A 24,905-nucleotide genomic window follows, 5' to 3' on the forward strand; every position below is an offset into this window, starting at 1 on the left:
TGATTCTGTTTACTCATTCGGTCATTAGTTTATTTAATAAGTTAGTCAACCTCATGTCACGGCAATGGAGGCAGTCTGACACGCCACAAGAACACAGGCTTCAGAGATAGAGACCTCAGTTTAAATCCTGACTCTTACTACTACCTGAGTAACTTTGGACAAGTTAGTAACTTTGGCCTCATTAATTTCCTAATCTTTAAGATCAAGATAATACCACCAACATCTACAGGTGCTGAGTTCAATGACGACTATGCAATGAGTCTGGCACATCACAGGTGTTGTTGCTATCAGTTCCTTTCTTAGACCTTAGAACTAAGGTCTAAGAAAGTTCTAAGTAAGAACTTAGTAAGATGCTGTACATCTGAAACTAATATTGTAAATTAACTTATACTTTAATTAAAAGAACACAGGCAATTTAAAAAAAAGAAAAAGAATCCCCAGTGAAGTATGGCATTTGGAACCAAGGAGAGAGTTTCCACTGCCTGATACTAATAAGCACTGTGGTCTCAGAACAGGCTAAAATCACCCAGGATTCTAATTAAAAGTTGGATCAGCAAGCTAGAAATAACTGCCAAACGGAGAGACCATTAATTGCCCAGCTGACAATCTTGACATCTAGAAGAGGGAGATTGCTGATGAAATTCCGTGACGAAGTTAGATCCTAAACATACAAAGTTGTCTGGCCTTAGCCTTGGTGCTGGTGACCACCCTCACCTTGCTCTGCAGCCTTTCTCAGCCTCTAGTCCCCAAAGGAACCAAAGAAATGACTCAGATAGGAAACAGTCACGTTTTCTCTGCTCAAACCCAGGTGCCCCAGTGGCCCCAAAATGCCTCACTGAATGTGCTGTAAGGGAATTCCTTATTCTTCTGTTGGAGTAAAAGGCAGCAAATATTAAGGGCCCATCATCTTCATTTCTTCACTTAATACCTCTCAGGTTCTTAGCACTTTGGTAGCCCTCTCTGTAGATAGCTCAACAATTCCTCTTTTCGGGACTCGTGTGACTTCATTCCTCTTTAGTATTCTCCCATTCCCTGAATCCTAGGCAGGTCTCCTCCACCTCCAGCAATGAAACAGTCTAGCATGCAGTGAGGACAGAAGTGTCAGCAGAGAGACATCCTTCCCTCAGATTATTGGGTAGTAAGTGAGCAATCATAAAACAGCACTAAAACATGAGCAAAAATGTTTAGGAAAAAGTAGACATCGGGGAATTCTAGTACAACTCTTCATTATAGACCTGAGCTCCACTTAAAGATCAGACGCCTCTGCCACTAACCCCCTGAATACACACCTTCACACTGCTCAGAAAGGTGCAAGACAGAACTACTGTTTCACCCTTTCAGGTTCCCCAGGAGAGGTACTAAGCTACTATAGCCATCCTCCCAGTGTGCAAAAGGCACAAAAAGTCTTCCTTACTTAAAAGCCACCGCAACAAAAGACTGCTTAAGGGGTGCTCTATGAAGAAGAGAGCACCAAGAAAAACTGTAATCAATTTTACTGTAGCAGCAGATTCAGTTCTCCACCCAACAAATCATAAGTTGAAGCATCACGCCCACAGACAAGTAAGTTCTTCCACATGAGGAATTTTCAATAGACTGACCAGATCCACTGGTCCTCCCCAAACTCCTCCCCTTCGGGGCTGACTTGTTGCCATTACCTGTACAAGTGACGGTTGTCTTCAAAATCTTCCTGGCCCCATTTTCCCTTGATGTCTTCAATAACGTGATTCTTCAGGAATTTTTTTAGCAGCTGGACTGTCTGTTTGCGGGTCACTTCGGGGCCAAAGTTTTGGCTGCGCCTCAACAGCTCGTGTAGCCAATCCACAGCTTCGGCCGCTGTGAAGCAACGTTCATAACTTTTGAAACGACACCGATGTTTCCGTAACGGCATCTTGGTGCGAAAAAGCTCGACCGTTTCATTCCACTAGGGGCAAAAAGAGAGGAATGCATTTACTGATCGATTGAGTTTTTTACAAGGTTATTACATCCCAAATATTTAAGACAATGAATGCAGTTTTTCCATTTAAAAGACTGCCTTAAGGGGACTTCCCTGGTAGCGCAATGGTTAAGAATCCGCCTGCCAATGCAAGGGACACAGGTTCGTGCTCTGGTCGGGGAAGATCCCACACGGTGCGGAGCAACTAAGCCCATGCACCACAACTACTGGGCCTGCGCTCTAGAGCCCACGAGCCACAACTACTGAAGCCCACGTGCCTAGAGCCCATGTTCTGCAACGAGAAGCCACTGCAACGAGAAGCCCGTGCATCGCAACAAAGGGTAGCCCCCTCTCGCTGCAACTAGAGAAAGCCCATGTGCAGCAACGAAGACCCAACATAGCAAAAGATAAATAAATTAATTTAAAATTTAATTAATTTTTTATTTACAACCTTTACATGCTAAAGAGAAAGTAACTTTTACAAATGCATTTACTCATGCAATAAATATTTACTGGAGATGTTGCCATCAAGTTGTCCAATGATGTGAACTTAAGGATTTTTACATTAATGAGAAACATATGAACAAAAATAATGGTAAAACTGAGCTCAATATGCATAATTCACTTCTTAGAGCCCTGTGTTTAATACGAGTTTACCTCATTCAGCAAGTATTTACTGTTTGTTACACGAAAGGCACTGTATGGGGAGAGGAAAAGGGAGATGCATAACATGTACCTGGTGTCAAAGCATGTTTAAAAATTCTGCATTATATTTTCCTATTTAAAAAAAATCTACCTGGTCCGGAAAGATTCCACATGCAGCAGAGCAACTAAGCCCGTGCGCCACAACTCCTGAGCCTGCGCTCTAGAGCCCACGAGCCACAATTACTGAGCCTGCATGCTGCAACTACTGAAGCCCGCGTGCCTAGAGCCCATGTTCCACAACGAGAAGCCACCGCAATGAGAAGCCCACGCACCACAACGGAAGAGTAGTCCCCGCTCGCTGCAACCAGAGAAAGCCCGCGCACAGCAACCAAGACCCAACACAGCAAAAGATAAGTAAATTAATTATTTTTTTTTTTAAATCTAGACATCCAAGCCATCATCAGCCATCCCTAAATTAAATGAAATGTTCACATATGGTGTTCTTCCTGCATAATTACTCCAACATTTTCTTAGGACCCTCGTCTTCCCACCATTCCTCCTAAAAGTCCCGAAACCTCAGAGTCTTACTCTCATAACCATTCTCTCTCCTCTCATGCTCCTCTTTCAAGTCTGTCACTTTACAGACTCTGAACCTTATTTTTCACCTACCTTCCTAATGAAATCAGCTCTTCGGATTTCACCTTTTTCTTTCAGTGATAGTTCTGACCTCAGCATATTCTTTTTATTTTGCCCAACACTGGTTCCTTGTCTTCTCTTCCAACCAGGCCTCTTCTTCCAGGTTTCTCTTCATATGCTCTACTGCCCAATCACCTCTGCACCTGTTGTCCCATTTCTCTTCTCCCTTTGATGGCTAACTTTCTCAGCCACAGTAATCATTCCTGAGTATACAACACCAGGTGCTTCAAGGGCCCAGGTAGGGTCTGTGCAAACAGGCATCCTGGATGTGCAGCACCAGGCACAACAAACACACAGTTGGTACTCAACAAGCAAATGCCTAACTGGTCTTTCACTTTCCTTATTTTTTTTTTAACTACCCCCTAACTTCAGGCAACTTAATTCTACTTTGACTCCCAGTCATGTCTTTCTCCTGGCCAAACTCAAACATCTTTTTGTCCTATGCATATCAATCTTTCTACTTCATTTGACACTACTATAAGCCATACTCCAAATTAAGTTGGTCCAGATTTAAACTTTTTCTTTTTAACTTTCTTAAAACCACACACAGAGCTTCCCTGGTGGCGCAGTGGTTGAGAGTCCGCCTGCCGATGCAGGGGACACGGGTTCGTGCCCCGGTCCGGGAAGATCCCACATGCCGCGGAGCGGCTGGGCCCGTGAGCCATGGCCGCTGAGCCTGCGCGTCCGGAGCCTGTGCTCTGCAACGGGAGAGGCCACAACAGCGAGAGGCCCGAGTACCGCAAAAAAACAAACAAAAACAAACAAACAAAGAAAAACACACACAAAAACAATACAAGCTGTAGAGTAAGATAACCTATAACCAGAATTTCTAAAACAAAACAAAAAATTCAAATCAAGAAAGGAGAGACACTCCATAGAAAAATGGGAAAACACTTAAACAGGCACTTCACATAAAAGAACCTCCAAATTTACCATAACATATGCAGATATTCAATCTCATTAATTAGCAGTGAAATGCAAAAGAAATCTATAATGCAATACCACTACATGCCTACAGAATGGCTAAAATGAAAAAGACAGGCAATATACTAAGTGTTACCAAGGGAACGTGGAACAACTGGAAATTATATGCACACTGTATAACCCAGCAATTCCATTCTTAAGTATATATGCCACTGAAATATGTTCACCAAAAGCCACCCTGCTCGTAATAGCACTATCTTAGTAGACAAAAACAACCCAAATATCCACCAACATAAGAACAGATATTGATTCATGCAATGGAATGCTGCACAGCGATGAGAATGAACTATTGCTACATGCAATAACATAGATGAATAACATAGATAAAATATAATTGATATAAGAAGGCCAGATGTGAAAAGTACTATATGATTGTATTTACATAAAGTTTAAAAGCAGACAAAAGCTAATCCATGGTATTAGAAATCAAAGTAGTGGTTAATTTGTATGGAGGTAGAGACTGGGAGGGGTAGAGGGACATCTGGGCTGCTGGTAATGTCATATTTCTTGATGTGGGCATTGGTTAAATGGGGCGCTCACATTGTAAAAATGCACTGAGTTGTACGCCTATAATTTGTGTGCTTTTCTGTACATGTTATGCAGAATAAAGGGCTAAAAACAAAACACACATACACATACACACACACACACACACACACACACACACACACGCTCATATATTAAAATCCTCCTTGAGAGCAATCCACAATTTTAAATTACCAACCTGAAAGTTGATAAATATGAACTAGCTGATTGTGCTGGTAAACTGAATGTGGAAGAGATTAAGGAGGGTAGCCGAAGAAGAAACGAAGTGAGTGGATGAAAGAGGGACTTGAATGTAAACAGAGGAGAAGCAGGGCAAACTGGCTGGAATGAAATAATGAACAGCAGAAAGAGAGCCCAGGAAGAGTCCATGAACGCTGATTTAAGTTCACTCTCTACCCACCTCCCTCACCAAGTTACTGTGACGTCTCTCGTGAGATCACGCTTACGAAAGCCCTCTGTAAAAGATAAGGCATTCCGCAAGCATAAGGAGAATATATAAAATTCCCAGGATAATCTCTTGAAACAAATTACAGGTTCAATCTATTCTGGAGCTAGAAGGAAACTTTGGGGCAAAATTAAGATCCAAAGAGGACAGGCAAGTTGGCACATGTCACTCAGGTATTTAGTCTCATAATGAGATCTGGAAACCTGCTCTATGGTCTCCTTCTCAAGTGGTCATTTCATTATAACAAGAACCTACAAACTTCAACATAGCTTTAAACAATTTCCACATATTTTTAAACATTGGCTGTTTGGGTCTTTTTTTCAATTCCCTGCTGACACCAACCTTGCATTTCAGTCCTGATTAATATATGTTGGGAGATGGGGAGGAAAGAAGAGTTAATTTAAAAAAAGTTTTATTTATTTTAGGTTGATTGATAAATTTAATGCATAGTATTTATGCATTACTTAATAAAAGAATGAAGATACAGCTCTCTGGGACCCAATATTTCAAAATATAAGTAAATATGCCTGTTATTTGACTCAAGCTGGTTAGCAGTTCCTCTACTGTCACTTTACAGAATAATGCACACTGTAACAAATTAAATGCAGAAATATATACAAAAGACTCTGCCCTGTCTCTCTCCAATCCCACATATCTATTAATCATACATACACATATATAGAATCCTTCCCTTTGTATGTATGTATTGTTTATTATCACTGTCGCTGTTTGCTTCCTTTTTGAAGAAATGAGATCAACCATATTGTACATATTATCCTACAACTTGCTTTTGCATTAAACATTCCAGGATATCTTTGTGTCAGTACCTATAGATATAGCCCATTTTATGAATGAATGAGTTCCATAATTTATTCAACCATTTTCCAACTAATGGGCATGCAGCTGTTTCCAGTTTCTTGTTTCACAAGTATATCCTTGTTTACATAACCTAACGTATCAATCCTTTTATTTATTTATTTTTGATAGAATAGATTTCTAAAGGGTATCAGCTTATTTAAACCAGTTGTAGCAATTCACACTCCCAGCAATGCTGTATGAGCCTGCTGCCTTACCTCTGGCCATTCATAGATATTATCATTCTTTTGTCTGCCAATCTACACACAAGAAATGGTATCTTTATATTTTGTTTGTATTTTCCTGCCTTTATCTTCAGTCATTTTTATTTCTTCATTTGAGACTTACCATTTTTCTTCTGGGTTGTCTTTCTCTATCTTTCACTTAATTTTAAGAACTGTTTAAATCTAGAATTTGAATCTAAGTGCGTAGAAGTCAGGAAAGTTACTCTATTTTGCTCAGTTCAGTATCCCCACAACTGAGGACAGTGCCTGACATACAGTACATGTGTTTAATAAATACGTATTGAATGAATATAAATAGGGAATATTAATCCTTTTTCAAATATATTAGAAATGTCTTCCCCTGACTTATCAATTTGTTTATTTGGTCTCTAGCTATATAAAGGTTTCACTGATGATTATATTGTTTTAAGAAAACAAATATATCTTCTTATCTTTATAGCTTCAGGGTTTACTCCCTCAATTAGGAAAGTTTCCCTATCCTGAGATATTAAAAATACTTATCAAATTTTTCTTTTAATATTTTACAGGGATTTTAATATTTGAATCTTCAACTGAAATTTTTTATGTTGTGGGGAGATCTCCAACTCTATTTTCTCCCAAATGGAGAGTCAATTATGCTACCCTTCTCTCACTAAACTGAAACAGTAAGCTACCTTACATACTACCTTTCTTGATTCTGTTTCTTTCTTTTTTTTTTTAATAGCTAGCTATGAACGAACTTTGAAACTGTTAATGTTTTACTTTACTATTTTTTTTTACTTTTTAACTTTTCATTTTGGTTTTTTGTTTGTTTTTTAATTAATTTTATTTATTTATTTATTTTGGCTGCATTGGGTCTTCATTGTTGCACACAGGCTTTCTCTAGTTGTGGTGAGTGGGGGCTACTCTTTGTTGCAGTGCGTGGGCTTCTCACTGCGGTGTCTTCTCTTGTTGCGGAGCACAGGCTCTAGGTGCGCAGGCTTCAGTAGTTGTGGTGCACGGGCTTAGCTGCTCCGTGGCATGTGGTATCCTCCTGGACCAGGGCTCGAACCCAGGCTCGCCTGCACTGGCAGGCAAATTCTTAACCACTGCACCACCAGGGAAGTCCTTGATTCTGTTTCTGAACTCTTTTTTTTTTTTTAATCCCACTGAGCTGTTTGTCTATTCCTGAACAATACTACACTGGTGTGATTACAGTCTATTAATACTAAATTTAAATTTCTGGTAAGTCAAAGTCACCTATAGTCATCTTTTTTAAAACCTTTTAATTCCTCCACTTTTACTCTTCTGTATGAGCTTTCTACTCAATGCATCCCCACACAGGGGGGAAAAAAATCTATTAGGATTCTGATTGGTTTTTTAGCTATTCTGGTGATAGCTAGTTTTCATTTTACACTAGAAATTTTCTAAGAAGACATCCTTATCAAAGCCTCATATCTCTTTTCTAGAAAAATTCATAAAAAGAATTTTGAATTTATTTATTTTGATTTTTAATACCATTTAACATTAGAATATTTACTCAATCCATGAGACACTTTAGATTTTCAAAACCTAGCAAGGACCGTGATCTCTGCTCCCATGTATTTCCAAAAATAATTCAGTCATTATTTGGCTACTCTGCCAAGAAAGAAAAAGTTATCTTTAAAATAACTCACTATCCTCAGTAACATTTAGAAAGAAAATATCCTACGTCAACAAAGAACTAGATAGAGCTTGAGAATGTGATTGTTTCAACGACGTATTACGAGACAATCTTTATAGCAAAGGGGACAAAACAGATTTGTTTTGTGATTAAAAAACATTTTTTGTTTATTTCAAACCCCTAGTTTAAGGCATAAAGAATCTTCCCTGGTGGCGCAGTGATTAAGAATCTACCTGCCAATGCAGGGGATACAGTGTTCGAGTCCTGCTCCAGGAAGATCCCACATACCGCGGAGCAACTAAGCCCGTGCTCCACAACTATTGAGCCTGCGCTCTAAAGCCCGCAAGCCACAACTGCCGAGCCCACGTGCCACAACTACTGAAGGCCGTGCACCTAGAGCCAGTGCTCCGCAAAAAGAGAATGAGAAGCCCACGCACCACAAGGAAGAGGAGACCCCACTCGCCGCAACTAGAGAAAGCCGGCATGCAGCAACAAAGACCCAACACAGCCAAAGATAAAAATAAAATAAATTTATATTAAAAAAATCATACAACTGTTTTTGCTTAACGTGACAAATACTGAGTGTTGAAATGTGCTTCCTATTCTTTTCTCTTGAATACTTGTTCAATTTCTTTACTTCTTAATATCAAAAATATTATGATATAGCACCTGGCCAGGTACTTCAGAGGCAAACAAACGCTAGATCTAGATGTACTTGCCACATACTGGCAGTGTGAACTTGGTCAAGTCAGTTCACCCCTTTACACCTCAATAAAATGAGGGAATTGGACTACATAATCTTTAGAGTCCATTCAAACTCTCAGATTCAATGATGGCTGTAAGTCTTTTAAAGTTTCCTAGTTGCATCAGAAGATATAGACATCTCAGAACTAAGTTCAAAGAAAGGATCAGTAGATTTAAGCAGTTTCAGAAAAAGCAATTGTCTTTCTCATTATTTCTTTTCTTTTTTTTTTTTTAATTTATTTTTGGCTGTGTTGGGTCTTCATTGCTGCGCACGGGCTTTCTCTAGTTGTGGTGAGCGGGGGCTACTCTTCGTTGCGGTGCGAGGGCTTCTCATTGTCATGGTTTCTCTTGTTGCAGAGCACGGGCTCTAGGCGCACAGGCTTCAGTAGTTGTGGCATGTGGGCTCAGTAGTTGTGGCTCGTGGGTTCTACAGCGTAGGCTCAGTAGTTGTGGCGCACAGGCTTAGTTGTTCCGTGGCATGTTGGACCTTCCCGGACCAGGGCTTGAACCTGTGTCCCCTGCATTGGCAGGTGGATTCTTAACCACTCTGCCACCAGGGAAGCCCTCTCATTATTTCTTTTTAACTAATGAACTATTTCATATGTGGGTTAAAATGAAAGCTATTTCAGTGAAGATGAATAAGTTGCTAATTAGCTTCCATATTCACCATGAATTGACTTACAGTGTCTGTCATTTTATTTTGGGCATAGAAATTTACCTAGTTCATAAAATGCTATTTTCAGATAAGACTTTGGTGTCTTAGAAAATGGAGCTGTACATGGTTTGAGAAAGTATAGTGAGCCATGAAAGGAGGAAGTAAACGCCTGCTCTTTGTGTACCAATAGGTTTTTCCCAAGCTTTTCCTGAAGATTAGCTTGAGGATGATGTTGGGAGAAGATGGAAATGCTAAGCTGGGAGCCAGGGAGGAAAGGCGAGCTGGGGCAGGTAAGTACAGAGGACTAATCACAAACTTTATGATTTAACTGATTAAAGCTGTAAAGCACAACTGAATTATGTTCAGGGAAACAGAGATTTTACAATGAGCAGAAAGTACCTGTAATGACTACAGAGATCACTGATAAATCAGTAATATTCACTTTTAAAAAATGGCTATTGTTTTCTGTGTTTTCAAAAATCTTAGTTTACGATCAAGATTCTCAAATAGAATAAAGTTGAGAACTGAATTGACTACTTTGGAAATTCTGGTGATATTTAGGTATTTTCATTAATTATTCACATATTTAATTTCCTACTTAACTTGATCAGTCTTGGCTAAATCTGACTCGAATATCACTTCTTGGGGACTGAAGACTTCTGAAGAACAGGGTACTTTTCTTTGTAAATTCCTTTGATAATATTTTAATGTGACTCAGAATCAAGAATGCCTTTCACAAAGGCACTCTGCATTTATAAAATGTGGTACTTCAAACAATTCTGTGAATGAGATTAAAAAACAGTTCCAATTATCATGTAATTTATTTTTTTAGTCTAAAGCTGGAAGAATGAGAACTGTTACCCCAAGATCCAGAGTCTCTCTCTATTTCCCCTGCATTAGTGCTGTGAATAAATTGGCAGTAGGGGAGTGTTATTTTCCCTCCACAAAGAATAGTAAAGTTTTTGAAAGTCCCTGATAAGGCACAACTTGTATCTCATCCTTAAAGATGGACCTACCAACACACCATTGTAAAGCAATTATACTCCAATAAAGATGTTAAAAAAAAAAAAAGATGGACCTACCAATAGCCTTGACCCCAGATGGTTTCAAGTGGTAGAGGCAACTGTGAAGTGGAAGCAGATATGAAAAGAGGTTTTATAAAATCCTATTTGTTCCCTGCTACCAGCATCCATACCTCTTAGAGGCAGGTCCAAAGGAAAACCTAAATTTATATGTGTTGAAGTTTTTTTCAATGAATGAATCATTATGGGTGTCTGTAGTACATTGTTTGCAAAAATGACTAGGGTAACTCCTTCCATCCTGTTCTCACCTTTTCCTGGATATCCCTTAGGGTGCATAGAACAATGAGCCTAATTCCCAAGTTAGCTGGGGCCAGAGAAGTGTTGACAGACCAAGGAGAGCAGTCCTTTCCTCCCAAATCACCTTTAAGCTTTCATAGAAAGTTGTCTAAAACTTACTCTAGACATTACCAAATTATCGCCACTTACTCCATTATGAAATCGCTAAAATCACTTGCTCCAGGTCACAAAGAAATCAAGTACGCCTCATAACTCTGATTACCAAAGCTCTTCTCCCAGGAAAACAGTCAGCACCCTGGACCAGGGTCTGCAAAGGCTCTTTCAAACCATAAGTCCGCCCCTCCTCATTTAGGTCGGTGCTCACAGAAAAAGAAACGTCAGGAGCCGGAAACGTGGCCAGGGCGATCCACCTCTGTTCTAGGCACCGTTAGAAAGAACCTCAAGTGTCACCACAAGTGACACTCGGGACGGAGACACGCTCCAGGCGGCGGGTGGCCCTAAAGTTACGGACTGGGGCGTTGGATTCCGGAGGACAGGAGAGGGGAGAGGGGTGTCACCCTGGTCTTCCGGGCGCTTTAAACGGGAGGCGCCGTTGATCGGCGAGAACCCAGCCAACGTCTCGGGGTCGAAGCTGCGCCCACCCTGGACGGGCTGGGCCCCAGGCCCGGTTAGCCTTACTTTGAGCGTCGTCCAGAATACCGCCGCCCGACCCGAAACATGTCCCGCCTCCAGACCCGGGCCCGGCCTGCCCTGGAGAAGCGAGGACTGATGAGTACGCAGTCGGCACTCAGGCCGGGGCCTCGCTTCGCCCAGATCCCGGTATGCACACTCACCAGCCTGGTGGCCCGGTATGGCCCGGGCCCCACGATGCGGTGCTCCATGGCCCGCACGCAGCGGCGGCCACGGCCACACCAACGCAGATCCCGGAGAGTCCTAGGCGCCGCAGTTTGAATCCCGAGCCCACGCGCTGCAGGCGCGGATTGGGCTGTGCGGCGGCACGTGACGGGAACTGCGGGGCGGGGCCGCCGGGGGCCGCACGGCGGGGGCGGTGGGCGTCTCCTCCGAGTCCTCCTGCTGCTGAGCGGCAGTAGGTTCACAACCGCCAGGGGTGGAGTCCGCGGCCCACCCTCGCCCACCCCGCGCACACGCAAGCAGTCTCCGCAGAAGGGTCGATGAACGTGTGTAATTCAGTGACCGAAAGCCGGTTGGACTGGAGAGGCAAATCCCTGTCCGCCCTTCCAAGTGCACCGTGAACCTGGTGGTGCGGCGAAGATTGGGAGAAGTGGGTAGTGAAAGGAAGCGAGGGGACAGCCTCTTCAAGTGGAGGGACATGTAAAAACTAGATAAGAGCTCTTGGCCACAGGGAGTGTAGACAGCGTGTAAGAACAACAAAGAGCTGGAAACGAGCCCCATTCAGCTTCCTGTGTTGTTCTTCTGGTAGAGTAGTCTTTCCCTGGAATTTGAGTTCTTTGTTTTTTGGATCTGACTGAAATTTTCAGTCCTATGCCACAGGGCTCTGAGTCCATTTTGCTGCTCAGAATTTTCCCCCTAGGAATTGATGGTGTGATTTGCAATTGTTCAAAGGGATAAATGAGGTCACCACTCTATGCCTACAAGTTCAAAGTTCAAATCTCATCACCTCAGCAACCATTCAGGATGAGATATCATAAGTAAGAGATAAGGAAAGGATCAGATTCCCACCCTTTGTTAATACTCTTCCTGCATTTGCTGCCTTAGATATGTATTTAGCTGCATTTTAGAAAGCCCCAAAAATTCCTGAGATGATACATATGTATTACTTTTGTAATCAGAAAAAAGCAATAAAGATATTTTTTTACTTCCGATCCTTAACAGAACTTTTTCTTTTTTTTGGACCTCTAAACTCCATGGAAGAAATATTGCTTGTCCTTGGCAAGGGACACCAATGGGGCACAAGAGACAGAAGGAGAAATTTCAGAGCCTTGTCCATCTGGGGATTGTCAGCACCTGCCACAGTGGTGGAACTGTGATCTGATACAAGACATCATGCCCTGCTTCCTGAGCATTTTCCCAAGAGTTGGTCATGAGCCAAAGACAAGATAGTTCCTTTTTCTGGAAAGGCGTATCTCCCCATGATCTACATATCAGAGGCCACAAAGACAGTCTTTGTAAATGTAGTTTAAATTAGACAGCTGATCATCTACTAGTCTTTCAGCATCACATAAATCAACTGGGAAATTGCTCACCTTCTCTCTGCCCTAAAATGCCAGTGCTTTCTACCTTTCTGACCTATGTTTCAGCCACAATGGTCCTCTTTCCATTCAAACCTCACAGTCCGCTTGGTTCCCCTGCTGGGAATGTTCTTTCCTCAGTTCTTTGCAAGGCCGTCTCCATCTCACCATTCAGGTCTCAGTTCATAATGCTGCCAACCTTAGAAAAGTCTTCCTTGACCTTCCTGTATAGAGAAGCCTGACATGCCCACCCTACTCTTGCACTGTTTTATTTCCTTCTGAGCACTTACCTGTAACTAGAATTACTTATTTTCTTCTTTTCTACTTCTACAGTGATGGTTGTCAAATGAAGGGGTTCCAGCTTCTGGGAGCATTTGGGGCATTTAGGCATTGAGGTTGTTTTCTGATCTTCTAAAAGGTAGGAAGGCCAGTACTGGTATTTTGTGGGCAGGGGCCAGGGGAGCTAGATGTCTTCTGGTGCTTAAGTCAGGCCACACAACCTACAATTGGCCCATGTTCTGCATGCCTTTTTATTGTCCACTGGACATTCAGGTAAGTGAATAACCCATTTGTTATTATCTGAGCCTAGAACCTAACTCTGTTTTACATGTAAAATAAAAAGTAGTTTTGGCCGGCTAGAGTACACACTGAAGTTTCCAGGAATATCACACCCTGTCCCATTTGGGATTGTACCAAAACTTGCTCACCATGTCACAAGAGCATCAGTAATGGCAACGCAGCTAATGGTATTTGAGACATGTATCTGTGTCATCCTGTATCTGCAACTCTTGAATTCATGGGAATTGTGCATAAAGGTGCTGTATACTTATTTACTCCTTATTTCAAATGTCTAATATAAAGGAAGAATGACAAGAATATTCAGTTGACTTTACCTTTACTTCTCTTCAATCCAAATTAATTTTTTAAAATTTATTTTTGGCTGCATTGGGGCTTCGTTGCTGCATGCAGGCTTTCTCTAGTTGTGGCAAGCGGGGGCTACTCCTCCTTGCATTGCGCGGGCTTCTCATTGCGGTGGTTTTTGTTGCGGAGCACAGGCTCTAGGCACACAGGCTTCAGGCGCGCAGGCTTCAGTAGTTGCAGCATGCAGGCTCTAGAGCACAGGCTCAGTAGTTGTGGTGCACGGGCTTAGTTGCTCCGCGCCATGTGGGATCTTCCCGGACCAGGGCTCGAACCCGTGTCCCCTGTATTGGCAGGCAGATTCTTAACCACTGTGCCACCAGGGAAGTCCCCCAAATTAATTTTTATAAGTAGATGCAAGTACTTGCCTATCTCATTATATCTTTCTGATATAATCATGCTTAGGTATTTATTTAAATTTTGAAATGAATATTGCTTTATTATGAATTACTTCCTTTTTATTTCACCGTTATATAAAAAATGTTAATTTTAATTATGTATAGGTTGGCTACCTGTGAATTTCATTTCAGCAGAATAAAGAGCATTGACCCTAATCCAGTTGTGAACCGTTGCTCTGTCTAGACTATAAACTCCATGAGATCAAGGACCTCTTGTTTCCCACTGTACTCCAGTTCCAAAAACCGTATCTGATACATAGTAAACACTCAACTAAAAAAATTAATATATAACTTTGTTTTAATGTAAAAATGTTTTAACTTACTCAAGTAAAATTGAAGCAGGAGGGAGATTCTACAGTTGGATTCTACAGTTGGATTCTACAGTTCCAATTCTACGTGGATTCTACAGCTCCATGCCTGAGCATACCACAATCTTCCTTCCAAATCCATAGGCACCCCAGTTGAATAAGCACAAAAAAATGCTAGTTCATTTTTTTGTTTGATAGATTAACAACTATAAAGAATATAATGGTGCATTATTTCATTTTTCTACATTTATTTTCTATGTATTCTATGGTATTATATAAATACATCGTAAGTTGACTCAGTTCCTTTTTGGAAAGAGTTACCCACTACTTCTAAGAAATAAATTACAGTCCTTACAGTTGTAAAGCTGCTTGCAAAGCTTTGTCACATTATCTCATTTGATCCTCAGAACCATATGGATATGCAAATATGGATAATCCCATCCTACTGCTGAGGAAGCTAAACTTCAGAGACTAAGTGACTTGCTTAACTAGAGACGTTTAGTGTCCCACAGCCAGTAATTGACGGAACTTGGAACTGAACCTATACCTTCTGCTGCCAAAGACTGTGGAGTTTGGTTTGCTTTGGTTTGATTGCTTAGTTGGTCGGTTTTTACTAATGCCTTCACAAATCAAAAAGGATACTTTCCAAATGTAAAGTAGAGTTTCACATTTATATTTATGCAAAGACACATTTCAGGAGGGGGGAGAAGGATAGAAACCTTTCATAAGTTTATCCAAATGATCATTCCTAGGAATGAGTTTCATAAAAACCTGAGGAAAGGGCTTCCCTGGTGGCGCAGTGGTTGAGAGTCCGCCTGCCGATGCAGGGGACACGGGTTCATGCCCCAGTCCGGGAAGATCCCACAGGCCGTGGAGCGGCTAGGCCCGTGAGCCATGGCCGCTGAGCCTGCGCGTCCCGAGCCTGTGCTCCGCAACCGGAGAGGCCACAACAGTGAGAGGCCCGCATACCACAAAAAAAAGATTATTTCCACATTCACAGTGGAAGCAATTTTAATAAATTACTGTTCACACTCTTCTTAGCATATGTAAGTGTAAGGCCATCAAGATCCTGTAGAAGCTTTGCCTCAGCCTCAGAACATCTTTATAAAGTATTAGCACATTGAGAATGGGCAGTTTCACCATCACCACCTGACTTGTCACTGATATTAGGAAGTTCCAAGCTATGGTGCACGAAAGCAACATAGGCCTCAAGTATACTGTGGGGTTGGAAGCTGTGTTTCGCAATCATGCCCAGTAGGGAACAGTTGGGAGTGGTGCCCTCACTCCCCAGGGGATTCCTGACTGCTACATGCAGTTCTGCTGCTGCCTGAAAGGTCTCCCAGCCAGTTGGATGGGTCATTTTGAAAGAACTCCTCTGCTGAAACCCAAGTCACTCAGTTCCTACCTTCAACTTGAGCCTTTCAGATTGTACTACAACTACATTCAGTTGTGTTTGTTGGCATTTAAGCCATCAAGACTGTCTATTTGCCAAGGTTCTTAAAAGTTGTAATATCTGTGACTTGATTTCCATGGCTATTGGTCTGTACTGTCACTGTTCTATTAGGAAATGTTCCCCCAGAGGTTGTATTAACCCTATTCACTAATAGGGACATCATATTCTTTGGGGTATGGGTGAAGAAGAAACGATAAAAATATATGGAAAACATAAAACCATACTATTTCATTGAAACTGTTGAATAATATTTTTATTTCAGTATTTAAAAAGTAAATGTCCCAAAGAAATAGAGAATTTATATTCATTCATTAATTTATTCAACAAGTATGTATGAGTACCAACTATGTGGCAGGCACTGTTCCAATCACTGAAATACTGAAGTAAATAAAACAAAGTTCTCATTTCCAGAAGCTGACATCCTAGTGGGGAAAGGGATGACAAGCTAACTAAAATACATAAAAATATATATAATATATCAGGTGGTAATTGGGTGCTGGGAAGAAAAGTAGAAGAAGAAAGAGAGGAGGGTGGAGGGAGTGGATGCTATTTTGGCTCAGGTGGTCGGGAAAGTTCTGTCTGATGAAGTGACATTGGGTAGACAATCTGAGTGGAACAGAGGGATAGCTGTCTAAGGGAGGACCTTCCAAGCCAGTGGAGCAACAGCCCGTGTGAAAGCCTGAGGTGGACACATACTCGCCACGTCCAGGGAATACGGGAAGGGGGCCAGTGTTACTGGATTGGGGTGCGTGAAAGGGAGAGAGGAGGAGATGGGGTTGAATACAGAGTGGAAAGGGGCTTCTGAGGCCACATATGAGCCACATGATTTGGATTTTACTCTGAATTTGTTGCAAATGTATTAAAAAGTTTTGAGTGTGTCAAGATCTTAAATAGGTTTTTTTAAGCAGCACTCTTGCCATTGTGGGGATAATGGATTGGAATGGGTGTAGGAATGGAGTGGAAGCAGGAAAACCAGTTAGGGATACTGTTGCAATACACTTGCAGGAAAAATAAATAAATTTGGTTGGTACAGTGCTTGGCACATAGTGACATTCCACAAATATTTGTTGAATGAATAAATGAATGAGCAAGTGAAACTAAGCTTCAAAAAGTTATCTCAGGACTTCCGTGGTGGTGCAGTGGATAAGACTCCATGCTGCCACTGCAGGGGGTCTGGGTTCAATCCCTGGTCCGGGAACTAGCTCCCACATGCATGCTTCAACTAAGAGTTCACATGTCACAACTGGGGAGCCCTCATGCTACAACTAAGGAGCCCACCTGCCGCAACTAAGACCCAGATCAACCAAAAGAAAAAAAAAAAGTTATTCATCTCCTAAAGATGGATTCAATTCATTTTATCTATGTGTATTTCTTATAGGTATGTACTCTTCGATAGAATAGCTAACTTTTATATTTTCAATTTAACCTATACAATTTGCTGCTGAACCTACTATTCTGGTAGGTCTTATTGTTAAAGGATTATCCATTCTTGCTTCTCCCTTTTGAGTCTGGGAAGCTATTGGGTTGGCCAAAAAGTTTGTTCGGGTTTTTCCATAAGATGGTACAGAAAAACCCGAACGAACTTTTTGGCCAACCCAATACAATCCATACCCCATGCCTTGTGTTATAATCGTGCACACGCATACACACACACGTGCACACACACACACGTGCAACAGACTTCCTGCCACCTCACAATCACACCATTATAGTTTGAAGTTAGAATAAGAAAATCTTTAGCAAGGACCTAACTGAATGGTTTCTCATATTTGGACACAAGTTCAGTTTCTGGCATGTCACAGCCATGCCTCTGTATTGCTATGGCTAAGTATAATTCTCTACATCTAAGAAAGTGAGATGATAGAAAAACAATATCTTTTAAACGAACATTTGTCTGGCCAAGGAACATAGGATTCGAGGAGGAAGATCCTAGAGACAAGAATCACCAAGGTAGCTTGTTTAAATTCCTAGGTACCTAGATTCCACGGGTGATTTATGGTTTTGACTCCTTACCAGCAACTCCAAAGATCCATGTACATATTTCTAATTCTGATGAGGCAAAACTTTAAAACTCCCACCTTGGAGGCTGGTATGCAAGAGAATGTCATCCAGCTTGTACATGAGCCTAGCCAACCCCTAGGATCTCATGTCCAATGTGACTTTGATATTCTCTACTGTTTGTGTTTATGTATCTTATGGGGACAATATTATGCTATAGTTGTATTTCAGAAGTCAATGGACTTATTCCTCATAAATGCTAAAAGCCAAAAGAAGATGGAATTTGGATATGCAGCTTTGACTGACAGTGAAACATCCAAATAGAGGTGACCCATGGTTGAAAATATTAGATGAAGAGGACAGGGTAGAGTTGGGGAAGTTGAAGACCTACAGATAAATGAGGACTTTGAGGAAGGAAGAGAGAGAGAGAAGAACAGAGGCCTTCACGGTCCCATTTCAGCCCTTTAGCTTACTACCCTGACTGACAAGTTTCTCTGGCCCTCAAACCTGCTGCTTCAATAGAAAACTTCTGTTGGTTCTTATAAGGTAAATTTAAATTTGCCTTGCCCCATGACAGTCTAAAAAATTATATGTCTCATCTATCTTCATAAAGACCAAACACTTTAACAGAGCAGCCATTTGTTGTACAACAAATTAAATTATTTTTGAACTATCCTCCTGTTGTCACCAAACATCTTTAAAGTCACCTTAAAATTAACATTATCTTTTTGATAAACTTTCACAATATCCACTTTATTGCAGGGTTTAGAATACTTCTTAGATGTGTAGTTCTTGTTTCCATACAAAGAAATGTGTGTAAAGTTAAGTAGAATAAGATAGTAGTGAGAATTAACTGTTTGTTCCAGCTCTTAAAAAAAAAAAAATCCTGCTGCTTCACCTCTGAGTCTAGGCTTGTCTGCCCACTCTGGGCACTTCATCTTTGTGATTCCTCAGCCTGTCCTGGGCCAGGGATAGCTCAGTTAGGGAATTACCCTACTCTCTTGGTTCCCTCCCTAGAGGCTTCAACTCTGGTCATTCATCAAAGACTTTCTCCTCTATTTCACTGTCAAAGGCTCAAGATTCAAGTTTTCACCTCAGCAGAATTACAAATCATTACATGTTATTGAACTTTCAGGTAGCAAACCAATAGTTAAATGATATATTCTAGTATCAGTACATCAGCTGTCTGACCCATAGCCCCTAAGCTCAGTTTTAAGAAAAATCTAAAGGTAAGATAAAATTATCTGTACTTTTAAAAGATTCATCACAAATGGTCCCTGAAATAGCAAATATACTTAGGATAGCCCCCAAAGAATTCAATTTACAAAAAAAAAAAAAAAGTGGAGGAGGAGAAGAATGTGCAGAACTTTTAGAAAACACTGCTGCCTGGTCTCACAGCCAGATGCTTGGAAGTGGTAAGGTGCCCAGGGCAGAGGTAAGATACTTAACAGGGAATCTCCTACTCCTGGCAGCAGCAGCAGAGGACCCTGGGAGCCAAGGCCCATGGACCACAAACAAACAAAAGAGACCAGAGAGTCAGAAGTGGGACAGTGGGTGGCAGCACCAAGCCAGAGCAGGATGAAATGAGATTGTGAGGTAAAAGCCGTTGGGGAACAAGGAAGGTCTGTGAGCTGGGGCAGGGTGTCTGTTATGTGTTGGGCTATCTTGAAGGGCTAACAAAGGCAACAGTGGTTATTGTGTTCGCCTGCGACACTGCCACTCTTATTTTCTTTCAGAGGCAAGTAATTGAAACTGGCTTGGATATAAAAAACAAAGTTATTTTAAGCATTTTATCCTTACTGATGATTACTTTATATTTTTCTTTGTTTATTTCTGACACAGATCTTTTTCTTTTCTTTCTTTCAACTTTTTATTGGGCTGTAACACATGGAGAAAAGCACTCATTATCTGTATAGGGTTTGAGAAATTTTCACTAACTGAACACATCCTTGTAACTAGCACCCCAATCAAGAAACAAAACACGACCAGGACCTGAGCAGACCTCCAGTCTCTACCTGCCTAAAGATAACTGGTATGGATCTTCTACTATGTAAGAAAAAAAGAAACAAGAAAGAGATTACCCCAGACTAAAGAGGGAACAAGAGCCACCTCACAAATTACCAGGAATTTAGTCCATCTACGTTGTAACCCAAAAACCAACTATAAAAAGTGGACAGGGGCTTCCTTGGTGGTGCAGTGGTTAAGAATCCACCTGCCAATGCAGGGGACACGGATTTGAGCCCTGGTGCGGGAAGATCCCACATGCCGCAGAGCAACTAAGCCTGAGCGCCACAACTACTGAGCCTGCGCTCTAGAGCCCGTGCTCTGCAACAAAAGAAGCCACTGCAATGAGAAGCCCGCTCACTGCAATGAAGAGTAGCCCCCGCTCTCCTCAACTACAGAAAGCCCGTGCACAGCAACAAAGACCCAGTGCCACCAAAAATAAATAAATAAAATAAATTTTTTTAAAAAGAAAAGCATTGAAAAATATACATCTTACTGTATGTAATATGGCAAAATAAAAAAAAATTGTTTTTAATTAAAGAGAGACTTTCTAGACATTCAAACCCGCTTGACTACATTTCCTTATTCAGCTGTCTCTGAAAAGTCAATGATAGGGGACTTCCCTGGTGGCGCAGTGGTTGAGAATCCGCCTGCCATTGCAGGGGACACGGTTTTAGCCCTGGTCCGAGAAGACCCCACGTGCCGTGGAGCAACTAAGCCCGTGTGCCACAACTACTGAGCCTGCACTCTAGAGCCCACGAGCCACAACTACTGAGCATGCCTGCCACAACTACTGAAGCATGCGCACCTAGAGCCTGTGCTCTGCAACAAGAGAAGCCACCGCAATGAGAAGCCTGCGCACCGCAACGAAGAGTAGCCTCTGTTCACCGCAACTAGAGAAAGCCTGTGCGCAGCAACGAAGACCCAACGCAGCCAAAAAATAAATAAATTTTAAAAAGTCAATGATTGGGTTGCTCCTGGAATTAACAACAGGGCAGAGCTTTGATCCCAGCTCCAGTGAGGGATTAGGAGGGAGAGTAGCTCCTCAGAGCTATGAAGTAACCTCCAGCCTGTCTACATACCAGAACACTGGAGACTCTTATTTAAAACACAGATGCCAGGCCTGACTCCAGGTCTCCTGAAAGTAGCTCCCTCAGGGCATAGGGGCACCAGAGGCGTGACCACAGATATGCCATTATTATCTGATCCTCTCCCTCAGAGTAGCTGAGGGCTGGAGGTGGGGTTCTGCAGGCCCTGCCAGGAGTGTCCTGAGGACCTGGGCAGCATTCTAGGAGAAAGTGCCTCTTACCTGTTCCTCTTTGCATGATGATGAAGTTCCAGAAGTAACATCCTAAAGGAATGTTAGATAAAGGCCTTGAGGAGAGTCAAGTCAGGCCTCCCAGCGAGGCCAGGAATAATACAGAGCCCAAGGAGATGGGAACAGGAGGTTTGAGGCAGAACCTAGAGTAACTACAGAGCTGCAGTGCAAATAGCTAGAATCACCTTTTCGCCAGGAGCTTTTAAAGAGACAAGGATCACAGCTTCATCTACTAAGGATTCTTGCCCAAAAAACTGAAACTAAACCTGACCATACCTCATTTTTATGAGGCAACTACCGATTTACAGGAAATGCAGAGGATGGAAAAATATGGGGAATTGCAATTGGCAACGTCTGGAATGTGGGGAAGTCTATAAGTGACCGGGTATTTGCAACTACAAGGAAGTGGGGTGCGGAGGGTGGAGGGAGAGCCCATAGAGGTTTGAGACAAATCAACCATCCATAGCATGTGGAATTATTTAGATCATAATTCAACCTACTGTAAAAATGATAAAAACTAAAAATTTTAAAAAGCAATCGGGAGACAACTGGAAGATGGAATACTGAATAGATATTTGAAGATAATCAAGAATTATAGTTTAAAATTGTATTGCAGTTATCTTTTAAATGACTCAGTCTTTAAGGGCTGTGGTTTTAGAACTTTAACATGCATCAGAATCACCTGGAGAACTTGTTAAAATGCAGATTACTGTGTCTCATTCCCAAGATTTTCTAATTCTGTAGAACTTTGTTGGAGCCTGAAAATTTCCATTTTTAACAAGCTGGATGATGGGTACATGAGGGTTATTTATTCCTATTCTGTCTACTCTTGTTATGTTTGAAATTTCTATTTTAAACATTTTTTTAAGATAAGGGAAGAGAAAAAAATAGAAAAAGCATTTGACAATATCCAATTCCTGATTTTTTAAAAAAATCTCTCAACAAACTAGAGAATACAAGGGAGCTTCCTCAACCTAATAAGAATCTATGAAGGGCCTCCCTGGTGGTGCAGTGGTTAAGAATCCGCCTGCCAATGCAGGGGACACAGATTCGAGCCCTGGTCTGGGAAGATCCCACATGCCACGGAGCAACTAAGCCCGTGTGCCACAACTACTAAGCCTGCACTCTAGAGCCCACGAGCCACAACTACTGAGCCCACATGCCACAACTACTGAAGCCCGTGCGCCTAGGACCCATGCTCTGCAACAAGAGCAGCCACCGCAATGAGAAGCCCGCACACCACAACGAAGAGTAGCCCCCGCTTGCCACAACTAGAGAAAGCCCATGCGCAGCAACAAAGACCCAATGCAGCCAAAAATATTAATTAATTAATTTTTTTAAAAAAAGAATCTATGGGGGCTTCCCTGGTGGCGCAGTGGTTGAGAGTCCGCCTGTCGATGCAGGGGACACGGGTTTCGAGCCCTGGTCTGGGAAGATCCCACATGACGCGGAGCGGCTGGGCCCGTGAGCCATGGCCGCTGAGCCTGCATGTCCGGAGCCTGTGCTCCGCAACGGGAGAGGCCACAACAGTGAGAGGCCCGCGTACTGAAAAAAAAAAGAATCTGTGAAAGTCCTCAGGTAACATCGTATCTGATAAAAGACTGAATACTTTCTCCCTAAGATCAGCAACGAGACAAGGATATCTGCTCTCATCATTTCTACTCAACATTGTACTGGCTAGCTAGTACAATGAGGCAAGAAAAAGAAAGAAAAAGCATCCAAATCGGAAAGAATAAGTAAAACCGTCTTTATCTGCAGACAGCATGATAGCCTATGTAGAAAATCCTTTGAGGTCTACAAAACAGCTGCTAGAACAAAGAAGAAGGTTTTACAATACTGTGGCAAGGACAGACAGACAGGCTGGGTAGGAGCTGGATGGCTGTGGAGAAGGGTTTTCTATCTTTATTTTTCTAAAGCCCCTAGGAGCTTTTTTTCCTCCTGAGCTTGCATCCTATCACAACCTGGGGGCCTTCCCTGACTGATATTGAGAGTGAAGACTTATTCCTTACTTAATCGTATTTCTCCAAGGAGAAATTCCTGAGAGCCATGGCTCTCAAACTTGTCTGCACACTGGAATCACTTGGGGAACTTCGAAAACTCCTGCTGCCCGGGTTCCACCTCCACGGACTGTGATTTAATTATACTGAGGTATGGCCTGGATGTAGGATCCCCAATTGTGATGTACATTGTACCCTGAGAACCACTGCCCTACAGGAATATTTCTGGCCTGGTAACCTCTGTGAACAGTGAGTTTAGGAGGTGAAACTGGGCAAGCATGGCTCAGGCTCTACTGGATTTTATGTGGGATCTGCCTGCCTTTAAAGTTTACTGATTCTGTTCTGCTACTCTGAGCCATAAATTGTACGGCAAGGGGCAGAGGGAACAGGAGGTGGGAGAAGACTATGGCTGTCCAGGAGTGACTGACTATGACAAGGTAAATCTAGCTAGTTCAGATATAAGGAAGTCCGCTTAGTCATCAGACTTAAAGCCATCTCTTCCTAAAACCTTACCTCCCCAACTTTTATTTGGAAAAAGTTCAAAGCATATATACTCACCACAAACATTCAGTACATTCATCAGTTGTTAACACTGTGTTCCATTTGTCATCTTTCTCTCTCTGTTTTTCCCTTTTTTCTTTTTTGGCTGAACCTATGTAGTTCAATAGGTATCTCTTAAGAACAAAGCCATTCTTCTACTTAATCATGATACAATTTTTACCCTCAGGAAGTTTAACATTGATACATTATTATACATTCCATATTTATATTACCCTAGTTTACCTCAAAAGTTCCTTTATACCTGTTTTAAAGACCGTACACTGCATTTAATGGTCTTTTCTCTTTACTATCCATAATCTATAGAAATCTCCCACCTTTTCAGAAGACACTGACAAGTTTGAAAAGGCCAGACTGTGTCATAAAATACACCATAATGATGCTTCCTTATGATTAATTCATGTTAAATATTTAGCATGAATACCAGGTTTGTGATGTCGTATGCTTCCAATTGCATCACATCAGTAAGAACACAATGTCAGTTTGTTCCAGTATCTCCGATGCTGGATTTAATCACTTTGGTTAACGTGGTGCCCACAGATCTCTTCATTTTAAAGGTATCTTTTCCCTTTATACTTAATAAGTAACCTGTTGGGTGATACTGTGAGCCCATATGAATATCCTGTTCCCCAACAAACTTATACCCATGGTTTTAGCACCCATGGATACTCAGTTATTACTGATTGGTAATAGTGATTTGCAATAGTGGTATTTGCAAATAGTGATTTTCTAATTCTATCATTCCTTCTACATTTTTTTAAAAAAAAACTATTTATTTTGTAAGTATGTACCCCGAGTCCAAAGTTAACTATGTTTAAACAAATTTTTGGCCAAAAACATTTTCAGTTCAACCTAATGAAAGTGATATCTAGAAAATATTTGACATCATTAAGTCGGCCTTAGACAGTTCCGATTCTAAAGCATTCCTAAGGCACGGTGTTCTGGGAGACAAATGTGCTTCTGTGGTGCTGCGTGGCGTGTGCAGCATCCATAACTGGCTGCAAGTGAGTCCTGGCAGGCTCCTTCCTCCTGACGCTGGGGGACTGTGAGAGGAG

At 41.8% G+C, this 24,905-nt stretch overlaps 1 protein-coding gene across 2 annotated transcripts in view; it reads right to left on the reverse strand.

The window, feature by feature from the left end:
• DEPDC1B (DEP domain containing 1B) overlaps positions 1-11,569 on the reverse strand; it is a 96,926-nt gene extending 85,357 nt beyond the window's left edge. For both annotated transcript variants that reach the window (XM_065874085.1, XM_065874084.1), the window contains exons 1-2: positions 11,522-11,569; positions 1,656-1,921 (exon numbers count right to left, since the gene is read on the reverse strand). In XM_065874085.1, coding sequence (XP_065730157.1) covers positions 1,656-1,921; positions 11,522-11,569 — 314 coding nt within the window. The remainder of the gene's footprint in view (positions 1-1,655; positions 1,922-11,521) is intronic.
• Between the last annotated feature and the right edge of the window lie 13,336 nt (positions 11,570-24,905).

Source organism: Phocoena phocoena, chromosome 3, assembly GCF_963924675.1.
Source record: "Phocoena phocoena chromosome 3, mPhoPho1.1, whole genome shotgun sequence".
In the NCBI taxonomy this organism is placed as follows: Eukaryota; Metazoa; Chordata; class Mammalia; order Artiodactyla; family Phocoenidae; genus Phocoena; species Phocoena phocoena.